At 35.7% G+C, this 11,951-nt stretch overlaps 1 protein-coding gene across 1 annotated transcript; it reads left to right on the plus strand.

The window, feature by feature from the left end:
• Positions 1-4,150: 4,150 nt before the first annotated feature.
• On the plus strand, positions 4,151-8,835 carry LOC139783683 (uncharacterized). Its single transcript, XM_071722825.1, has 7 exons — positions 4,151-5,234; positions 5,342-5,663; positions 6,327-6,528; positions 6,602-6,795; positions 6,915-7,134; positions 7,536-7,977; positions 8,190-8,835. The coding sequence occupies exons 2-7, from the start codon at positions 5,355-5,357 to the stop codon at positions 8,833-8,835; spliced, it is 2,013 nt and encodes a 670-aa protein (XP_071578926.1). The 5' UTR covers positions 4,151-5,234; positions 5,342-5,354.
• Positions 8,836-11,951: the final 3,116 nt, after the last annotated feature.

Genomic DNA, 11,951 nt, shown 5'->3' on the forward strand with positions numbered 1-11,951 from the left:
ACGGTTTTTTCTTATTTTTATCATAAAAATAGTTGAAGTAAGCTTTGCCCTTGTATCCGCTTTCCCTGACTATAACATCCTGGGTTCGCTGCCACGCTTCCTGCTTGAATAAACTGCGATAATCCAATATAGGAACCTCTATGTTCTCGTCTGCCTCGCCCTGCGCACCCGTTCTTGCCATCAAATCAGCCGCCTCGTTGCCTACATATCCACTATGTGCCGGAATCCATCCGTATACAATTAGTACTCCATACTCGCTTTTAAGTTTAAAATGACGTCTTCTAATATCTAATATGTACCGATTTTTATACACATCCAGCCTATTATTTTTAATAGCCTTTAACACGCTTTAACAATCTGATAAAATCAGAATGCTGTTGCCAATATTCTTTCCTTGTGCCTTCTCATACTCCACTTTTTCCAGGGCCGCTTTAACCGCGAAAGCTTCTGCCGTAAATGATGAGCTATGTCTAGGGAGACTCACATAAAACGCCTCATTCCGCTCCTCGAACACTATTCCCGAACCCGTAGCACTAGACATCTCTGGCCTTGATCCATCCGTATAAATCACCAGAGGGCTGTTCATCTCATACTTGCGATTAAATTCTTCGACGAAGTCCAAATCCTTCTGACCATATTTAAGATCTTCCAAACTGTTCCAAACTTTGGTCCTTTTACCCGGCATCACATCTTTACCTACTTCTATGTCTACTATAATACTGACCGTTAAAGCCTCATATTCATTTTCCCACAGATCATATACTTCCTTAGGTTGGCCGATGTACCTCCTAAGCGGTCTAACTTTCTCCCACGCCACTGAAATAACACTTTTTCTTAGGTTAGGTTGTCTAAGTCTAATAAACTGTTCCTTATTGCATAGGTTGTCGATACTTCGTCTAATCTCCTCGTTGCCATATTTTAAGATCTTGCAGCAGAAGTTCCTTGCCAACATCAACGCTCGCTCTCTAAGTAGATCGACCTTGGCCTCCGCCAACATCACGTTCGTGGGAGTACTATTTCTATACCCCATCGCTGTTCTCAATCCTAGGAACTGACCCCTCTCTAACTTGAGAATCTGTTGCTCAGTCACCGGAGCGTACACAAAACAACCGTAATCCGAAACCGATCGGACCAAGCTCTTATAAAGCATGAGAGCCGTACCTCCATCCGAACCTCTAGTAACATTATTCAAATAACGCAAAATAGAGTTAGCCCTTTCGATCTTTGCCCTAACGTCTTGTACCTGGTTCTTATACGTCATTTGATTGTCCACATGTAATCCCAGAAACTTAGCTTCTCCATTGTTAGGTACGCATACCCCCTTAACCCGAATCGCCACATTCCTGTCGATGAATCCACTCTTTGAAAACTCCACCAATGACGTTTTTCTAGGCTCCAAATCCAAGCCAATTAACCCCAAATTGTTGGCCACAATATTTACAGCTTCCTCTACACGTGTCCTGTTTTCTTCTCTATTGGGCCCTGTTGTGTATACCACTATGTCGTCCGCGAACTGAAGCACGATCACGTCATCACCAACATCCACCGTAATATCGTTCGTGTTTAACGCGTACAGAATCGGACTCAATACTGCACCTTGGGGTAACCCTTTCCTAGATATTCTCTTAACTTTTTCACTGTTGCTAACGATGTACTCCACCTCCCTATCCTTTAACCATACCTTAACAAACGATCTGATTCTTTTAGGGCACTTCATCTTCTTCAGTTTCCTATTGAGAATGTGAAACTGTACATTGTCATACGCAGACGAGACATCCAGAAAAGCCGCTAATCCGTAAGTACCACCGTGTATTGCCGCCTTAATATCCGCCGTCAACTTAGTCAGATTCTCGATACAAGATTTACCACGCCGAAATCCGTTCTGCAGGGGGTGTATTTTACCCTCTCTCTCCGTCCACCAAACTAATCTCTCGTTAACCATGCGCTCCATCACTTTGCCTACACACGAGGACAAAGATATAGGCCTGACTTTCTCCTTATTAGCTTTATCAATGAAAAGGACTTGATACTCTCGCCATTCTTTGGGGAACCCATTACCACTCCAGATCTCATTGAACAGACTTAATAGGAAATCCAAAGCTCTTCGGGGAAGCTGTTTTATCATCTTGTAATCGATGCAATCGGTACCCGGTGCAGACTCTTTCCTAATCATATTTATTGCTCTGTGCAATTCCTCCATTATGAATGGAGAGTCCAGACAATTCTCTTCCTGTGATGCTCCTTATCTTCTTCTTCCAAAGAGACCCCTGGCGCCGACAATTTATCAATCTCTTCCCTGATGACTTGATTCCGATCCGTCGTCTGCCATTTGTTCCAGTTTATTTTACTCTTTCCTTTCTTGAAGGTTCGCATAACGTTCCACACATACGAAAGGCTAGTAAACCTAGTAATACTGTTACAGAAGTAGTGAAAGTTTTCCTTCTTTTTCTTCTTTAATGTTTTCCTTGCCAATGCTTCGACCCTTTTATATTCGAACCAGGAGTGTCTCAAATCCGTATGATTAAGATAAATCTTCAACTTCTTTTTTCTATCTTTAATGGCTTTCGAACAATCTTCATCCCACCATCTCACCGGTTGTTTTTCTTTCCTATTCGATTTTATTACGGGCTGCGTAGGTTTCTTATATCCCTCCCTTCTTCCAGAAGCGACATTGATCGCCTTCTTCATGATGGACATAAAAATTTCATATTTTTCCTGCAACATTTTACCTGAACATGCGACCTCGATCTTCTCCATTTCTTTCTCCATAAAGTCCTGAAATTTGGCCCAATCAGTTGTTTTTGTAGATAGACAATTCGTAGTTTTCTTGTACACAGAGACATCCGTTTCCACCTCTATAAGGATAGGGAAGTGATCTGAATTCCACGTATCCGGCAATTGTTGGTAGCTAATAAAATCTATTATTGAAGCATCAGCAAAAACAAGATCCAAATTTGAGGCTGCCTGATTCATACAGTTCCGTCTGGATTTGGTGTCGACATTGACGCATAGGTATCCCGAGTTGAACATCTTCTCGTATAGATTTTCTCCATTAAAGTCAGTATCTCTACAGTTCCATACAACATTGTGGGCATTGAAATCACCCACTATAATAGAGCCACATTTCTCATTATTGTATTTCAAGATATTTTCCCAAATTTTAGGATCCTCTCTGGCTACCGGTCTGCGGTATATAGCTATAATATTGAACTTGATCGCGGTGTTATTTATTTTGACGCCACATCAGTGATCGGCAAAAATTCTGTTTTTAGTAATGATATCGGCGGTTATTTGTAATTAATCAAAAATAAAAAATTTTAATGTTTTTAATTTTAATTAACAAAAAATTGGTAATTAATAAAATACTAACAATAAGCTCTAAATTTAAAAAAATTATTTATTAATTGAAAATGTAATACTTTGTTTGAAAAATTTATAAATAATCAGAAATATATTTCTTATAATTTAAAAATTGGCAATTATATAAAATAAATTGTCAATTTTTAAAAAAATTACTTATTTGGGAAAAAATATTTTTAATTTTTTGAAAAATTAGTAATTTTTAAAAAGTAAATTATTTGATAATTATTAGAAAATATATTACTAATTTTTTAGAAAATTAGCATTTATTAATTTGTAAAGTATTCATTTTTAAAAGTATATTAGTTGCAGTAGAAAAGAAACGATGACGTTAACTATACTAAATAATTTTTTTATACTGAAAATTTGTGTCTTTTGGGAAAATTTGCAATTACTAGATGAACTATAATTCGACGATGGTCTCTTGCTCTCTTTTAAGGCTATTGCACACAAAATTGCATAGACTGCATAAGCACACCCTCAGAAAAGATTTCTAATAACGAGACTAAAAGTATTCTTGACATGTTTAATCTTATCACAACCTGAAGTAGTGTAAAAATAAAACAATATTGAGATTAAATCAATAATTCCTATTCTCTTCTCTCGAATAAAATAAGATTGACTTAATATTTTGAGACAAGAATAACATATATAAATTTAAGCTTATATATTCTTGCGTTCAGAGTTCAGACTAATCTTCACATATGTAAATTTAAGCTTATATATATTCTTGCGTTTAGACTAATCTTCACGCGACGTTAACGCGCGATGTTAGCGCCATAACATTAGGCGCGATCCGCGCGACCGCCGCCCGCGCGCCGCGAAACGCTACCCTCTTTTATCGACGTGATACGTGTTCACGCACCCGCCGCGAGACGACTCATTCCCATAATGGCTGCCGTCTCCGGTGTTGTCAGTGAGTGTGATTGTATGTTCTGTGGTGCGGATGCCCGTCGCGAGTAAGTGCGAAGGCGCGTTGTTTCGGAAACCTGTGTCCGTCGGTGGGTCGCGAGTCGCGAACCCACGAGAGCTTGCGCGCACGTTGCGAGAGAGCAGATCGCGGTGGTGAGGCTACGTTTCGGCGCGGCGCGATTTCGCGCGTGTTCGCGCGTGTCTCGCGCGTGACTCTTTCCTCTCCGCACCGGCGGTGATTTAAAAACGAGCGACACCGCATACTTTGGTGTGTTGTACTTTACTTCTCCACCTTCCCCCTTACCCGGGGCGTGTGACTAGTGTCGAGAGTGTCGGCGACCCGTCCGAAAATCCGCGACGGCGTGCTTCCGCGGTCCTCCTTCCCTTCGCCCCCCCTCCCCCGTCTACTACCTGATCGTCCGTTTGTGAGACGCGTCGATGAACGCAACGGTGCGTCGAGCGAGTTCTTTTTCTTCCTCTCTTTTTCGCTCTTTCGCTCGCTTCTCGCCGTCGAGTGATGATAAACACGTCGAGTGACAACGTGCGCGAGTGAGAGGAAAACGTTTCGACTCGTCCGGCCGAAAGAAGGCGAAAGAATCGGGAGTCTGCGAGGGAAGGAGCGTCGTCCGGTAGATCCGCGGCCAGGCGGGCCCGCGAATTCTTCCTCACGTGGTTCAAGGCCGTCTAAAGGCGTCCGCGGGCATCAGGAGTGCGTGTGTATATGCGTACGACGCGAGACGACGCCGAGAGAGCTGTCAGCGTCGCCGAGACTTTCCATCCCGGAATATCGAAGAGAGATACCGGGGGGACTCGTTGGGCAGTCTCCTCGAGCGACGACGACGTCCGCCAAAACCCGATACATCGAAGATCTGAGTCTGGCGACGAGGGGAGATGCTCAATTCCCCTTATTAATATATATTCTAAGATTGAGAAACTCAGGGAAAGCGTGTAAAGGTGTAAAGGTATGTTTGTATAAATAATTAATGTGCAATACGTGAATACAGTGAATAAATTAACAGTGCAATATTTGAATATAGTTTAGAATAATTATTTACGATTGTTTGTGTAGAGCTATATGTAAAATGTCGAGTGACGAAAACTTGATAACCTCGAGCCAGGATTCTCCTAACCAAGAAATTAGAGAAGAAGTTAGAGAGACTCCAGTAGTATTAGGTGTTGTGCAAAATGTAGAGAAAATTAAAAGAGAATTATTAAAAGAGTGCAATCGTCGTGCGTACCTTGATGGTACATACTTTTCACCTGATTTAGACAAATCATCTCTCATTGGCACGATAGTTGGCATATGCCAATTATGTAAGAGAGAAAATAATAAATTTCATACCATCAACGGTTCACTGAAGATTCCCTCGAACTACGTATCACACATTAAGGTAAAGATTTTGCTTTATACTTTTACTTTTTTATACTACGAGATGAACTATACGTGCTTCGCACGCTTCACTTTACCCCAACACTGCAATTATAATTTAATCATAATAATAATTATAAACAAACAATTGTGAATTTTCATTTTATGTGTCCATATTCCCATTTGTCTTTTATTCAGATAATTCTTGCTATAAATAATTTTTAACGTTTCTAACTTGACGTTACGCCGAAAAACTTTGAAATATCTTTAATATGTCTTTAAATATTCGTATATTTTACAACTTTGTGAATTATAACGCAATAATGATATGCATAACTAATATGTTTTTTAAAATTAAATATTGCCAGACGAATTAAAGATGTACGATCACAGTAGTGGGAACTTTATGGGTGTTAACGGTAAAAAATAAACTCATTCACACTTTTCTTAAGTATAATTTTAACAATATATGACTTTTTATGTCTTAAAACAGTAAATTAATGTTGTAAGTTTGAAAATTATAGTTTTTCGTTTCATTATCTTTGGTAAATTGTAACAAAAATCATTGATACGTTTTTAAATTACTGGTTTATTACATTTATTGATGCCGTATAAAAAAATACCGATAAAAAGTGTTTATAACTGCAAGATTTAATTTTTGTAACAATTTTATATTTCCTTTTAGAAAGTTCACAAACACAAGCGTGATGAATATGAAGAATATGCTCAACAAAAAAAGATGAAAGTTATTCATGAAGCCGAGCAGTATAAGACGTACTGCCATTTTTCTCAGGCACAGTTTGAGGAAAACGTGATAAATTACATTCTAGAAAACATCGTTCCTTTCAGCACTGTGGAGTCAAAATCATTTAGAAAAATATTTGATGGTAATTGATTCTTACAAATTATTATTTCAAGAATTAACTAATAAATAGAATTTATAATTATAATTTTTTATAGATATGGAAATTAAAAAAGGTGGCAAACGTCTTGCTCATCTATCTGCTCGAACTGTCGAACGTAGGATACACAAAACATTTAAAGAGAACATTTCTTCTATCAAAAAAATGATTAGTGAAGCTGAAAACGTTTGTACGACAGCAGCTGTGTGGTCTTGTCAAAGTCGACGATTTTTAGGAATGACTGTTCATTGGGTAAGAAATAATTTTAATTCTCTATTACTTTTGCTGTTTTAAAAAAATTCTTTAAATTTATATATTATTTTATAATTTCTATTATGGGATTTTATAAATTTTTATTAATTGGTTTAAAGATTGACAATCAAACGATGGAACGTAAATCATATGCAATAGCATGTCGAAGATTCAGTGGGACACATTCATACGATAGAGTCGCTCGTTTCATTGAAGATATCCATACTTCATTTGGAATTAATAAGAATAAGATAATTGCCACAGTAACAGACAACGGATCGAATTTCGTGAAAGCGTTTCGCGAATTTGGAGTCAATTTAGGTGACTTATTTTTTTCCGGTAAATATCAAAATGTCTACATTTATAATTTATTATAGTCTTTATAGATAAATATATCCCTCCCCCCTCTAAAATTAGATTTCAATACTTAATTTTGCTTGCTGTACTTTTACATTGGAAAATTTCGACAAACTTATGTAAGTTTACACTCGACTTTTTACAATTTAAAAAATTTTATTTAAAATTTTTTTATAATTTATCATTATTTGGTTATAATTTGACCATTGATAATGTGTATTTTTTAATTTTAATTAAAAGGAATGACAATGACTGATTTATTGATTACAAAATATTTTCCATGCATTTTATAAGAATATATCTATTCTCTTTTTTATACACTAGTAGAGTAATTTTCTTTTCTATTTCATTTAGTTGAATATTTTGTGTTTTGACATTTACAGAAGAAATTTCTGATGACAAAGAGGTCGGTACTAACTTTGAGACAGAATTCGAAAACGAAGAGCATGCTGAACTCGAATTATTTGAAGAGAAACCTAATGATTATTCAGAAGAAATATTACCACAGCATTTTCGTTGTGCTAGCCATACTTTGAATCTTCTGGCTACAAGTGACGTAATTTCTCTCATAAAATCATCAAAAGAATTGAATTCAGCTTACACTCAGATGATTGAACGTTGTAATGAGCTATGGAACTTGCAACTTTCTCCAAAAAAATATGAAAAACTAAAAGAAGTTTTTGGTCAGAGTTTGAAAAGGCCAGTGATAACCCGTTGGAACTCGCTATATCGTGCATTATTGCAGATTTTTAGCTTAAAAGAGAAAATATTGACTAATATTGATGAGTTGGGTATAAATAAGCCACTTGATGAAATCGGTTTTAGGTAAGAAAAATATTTATTTTTACTCAAATTTACTCTTGTTACTTACTTTTGTGAACTTTTTACTAAAGATAAAGATATCTAGGTTCATGTCCATTAATTTTTTTATTTGATTGGAGGTTAAGATATTTAGTTTTTAAAAATTTTTACAATTTGAGTTAAGAAATTGAATTTTACTTGAGAAACTGAAGCATTGTTAAATTATTATTTTACAGATTTATGGAAGAATATCTTCATTGTAATAGACCTCTCGCTGAGGCTATTGACATTTTACAAGGTGAAAAAGTCGCTAGCTACGGATACCTGCTTCCCACACTCATATCCGTCAAGAATAAATTACTGGCTTGTCAAAAAATAAAGTTACAATTTTGTAAAAAGTTAGTGTCTGGATTATTGAAAAGTTTGCAGTTGCGCTTCAAGCCAATTTTTGATGTTGAAAATGAAGGACGGATTAGCGCTGTAGCAGCAGCTTCACATCCTAAATTTAAATTGAACTGGCTCAATTGTTTAAGTCGCTCAGCGCAAGCAAATGTTATGGTAGCAATAAAAGAAGGACTTACTTCTGTGTCGAGTAGAATTAAAGATAAGAAAAAAGATCATAGTGTAGCTGAGGATGATTTTTTTGACTTTACATGTGATTATGATACACCTGATGTAGTCGAAACTTTTGGGGCCTCTGATGTAGAAGCAATATTTCAGAAATTTAGTACTGAAAGTAGGAATGATCTCGAATTACTTAATTTATATCCTATTGTTAAAGAAGTTTTTCTCAAATTTAATACACCTTTACCATCATCTGCACCAGTAGAAAGACTTTTAGTTACGCTACAATGTTTAATTTACCTAAATTTAATAAATTAACTGATGAAAATTTTGAATTAAGAGTAATTATGAAGTGTAATTCGAGTGTCGCTAAAAATAAAGTTTTATCTACTTAAAAGACACGTGATTCTCTTAAATAATTTGGACATACTTAAGGCTCCTGGGTACTCATCGCAGCCATGTTGGAATGTGAGAAAGAAGCAAGAAATGACACGTTGAAAATTCTTGCGTAGTATTTCCAAATAAAAAGATATTTGCTTAAAATAACACTACAGATCACTTCAGCACACTTCAAAAATACGCCAAGTTAAGTCTACCCCTTTCCCTTGACAGTTAATAAACAGCCGTAAAACGAATGTGATACGATGCAGGCTTGTGCGCAGGCACATGACTAGATTTCGTATTACATTTATTTTACGGCTGTTTATTAATTGTCAAGGGAAAGGGGTAGATTTAACTTCAACTCGGCGTATTTTCGAAGTGTACTGAAGTGATCTATAGTGTTATTTTAAGCAAATATCTTTTTATTTGCAAATACTACGCAAGAATTCTCAACGTGTCAATTCTCAACATTTCTCGCTTATTCTCCATTGGAGAAAGTTCTTATTTCTACCGCGACGGTACGTCGCCATCGTCAACGCGGAGTTCTCGGCTCAGGGACCAGGAGCCTTAAAGAGTATTATATAAATGAGATATGGATAAATAATCTTGATTGAAAACTTCTTGGAGAATAAATACGCTGTATCTGCTGATACGTTTATACAATAGAGGAAAGTCCCCTATTATGAGATAGGATCCTAATATGAGATGGCGGAGTTTTTTCATGGTGCGATCAACAGATGGGGCCTATATAGGGCCTTTTAGCTTAACATATCTCATATTAGGATCCTGTCTCATAATAGGGGACTTTCCTCTATTAATATATAAGTAATAGTTAATAAATTATTCTTGTAAGTCAAATATGTACACATTTATTGCCGTGTTGACTGATTTAATGATAACTGTGTGATAATATAAATATAATTTTTTAATCATTGACTTCGCTTTATTTAATACTTCTGAATATAAAATTGAAATTTCGAATACATTCATAAATTTACAAAAATTGTATGTTATATGCACATTCAAAGGGAAGGAAAATTTAAGAACAACAGCTTTATACTCATTAACCTTTAGAGGCCGGGAAAAGGACTTGAAGAGTTTTTGTTTTTTTTACTATTTTTCCCTTATTCAACACACAAATTTTGCCTGAAAACATCAAATAGCTTGTGTTTTTTGGGTGGTCGATATTTCGACCACCCCCGGCCTCTAAAGGTTAATATAATCTAATAAATATCGACTAGGTTAATTAATAGATATATTTTCTCACAATCTTCACAATTATTTTCTTAGTTGTTCAAAGAATGTTGGCATTCTTAAAACAATTTTTCGCTTTATCATTAATGTGTAAAATAAGTGTAATCAAGAACTTTATGATGTTCTCTTCGTCTTGTCTAGTATCTCTGATTGTAATATTGTCAGTTACCTCATATGTTCATGCTTGTTTTTGCCAAAACAACTTGTTTCAGAGTCAAGGATAAAAAATTATTTTTATTTAATTGTTAATTTTCTGAAAAATTAGAAAATATTTTTATTTAATTATTAATTTTTTGAAAAATTAGAAATTATTTTTATTTAATTATTTATTTTTGAAAAATTAGTTTTAATTCTCGATTTATTATTAAATTTTCTAAGAATTAAAAAATAATGTTAAACATTAATAATTTTTGTAAAAATAATCTTTTTTTAAAATTAATTACAAATTGTTAGGTAAATAAAAATAAGTTGAAAAAAAATTTTTATTTTTTTGGCAATTAATATTGTATTTTGGCTTATTAATGATTGCTTTGACATTAAAAAATAAATAATGAAAATTTTTTTTTTGCCGATCACTGCGCCACATATATCAAAAGAATCCGATCTCACACTCAGATCCTTTATTACCTTATATTCTATATCATTTTTGATAATGATCGCTATACCTCCGCTGAAACCTATGCTCTCTATACCAATAACTTTATAACCAGTAAATGATAATTTTTGTAAATCCTTAATTTTAGACTCTGTTATTACAACTATATCGTAGTTACCTATATGTGCATCCAACTCATACTTTTTATTCCTCAAACCTCGGGCATTCCATAGTAGAACCTTAACCATATATTTTACTTGACTCCATTACTTTATCTAGGTTCCTGCCACTATAGGCAGATCTTTCACCTGGCTGTCCCTGTTTTCTTGCTTCTCCTTCCTCTTCATCGTTGTTTCGTTGCGACATTGCTTGCTGAGTGATATTCAACAGTAATTTTCTAAACTCCTGTGAAGACTCCATGAGTTTCACGATAGTTTCCAGCAGTACTTCGTTAGATTCTTGCCACTCCAAAGTACTTCTTCTTCTTCTTTTTCTACTTTGTTTTTCCTCTTCGCTTTCACTATCCGAGCAGCTAAGAACTAATCCTCTTTTATCCTTTGAAAAATATCCCCCTCTCTTGTATTAAATTTGCTATAATACTTCTTTGTACTATTTTCAGCTATCACATGCTTCTTAGGAGTATTCAGCTCCTTACTGCTAGTCTTAAAGTACTTAAACTTATCGTACCTGGCTTTATTATTCTCTATCTGAGGCTACCTGACTCTGACCTGTGATAAACGGTGATCCTGCACAGCGCTCTTGACCGATGCTCTTTGTACTGGGGGACCGATGCCCTTTTAACCGTGTTAGCGAATGTCTTGGGAAGTGCCGGCCATGTTTCTGGTTTAATTAACCTATCATACTCATTTTCTGGTTTATTTTCCTTGCCAGCTTGGATTCTTTTAGCTTCATGAAACGACACATTCTTATATGCCATAATCACCTTGATGTCTCTGTTTTTCTTAAAAACCGGGCAGCCCTTGTACGTGGACTTGTGTTCACCATCACAGTTTCTGCAACAAGCCACATTATTACAAGCGCCGTGAAACTTATCTCCGCATATTGCACACCTCTCCTCACTTTTACAAACAATCTTAGTATGCCCGTATCTAAAGCATTTATAGCACTGTTTGACCGCATCAACAAAGGGTCTAACCTTTATAAAACCCATATTATCATATATACCTGACCTATCGGGTAATTT

Source organism: Temnothorax nylanderi, unplaced genomic scaffold (assembly GCF_030848795.1).
Source record: "Temnothorax nylanderi isolate EJ_2023f unplaced genomic scaffold, tnyl_v1.0 TNYL_tig0530_pilon, whole genome shotgun sequence".
NCBI lineage: Eukaryota > Metazoa > Arthropoda > Insecta > Hymenoptera > Formicidae > Temnothorax > Temnothorax nylanderi.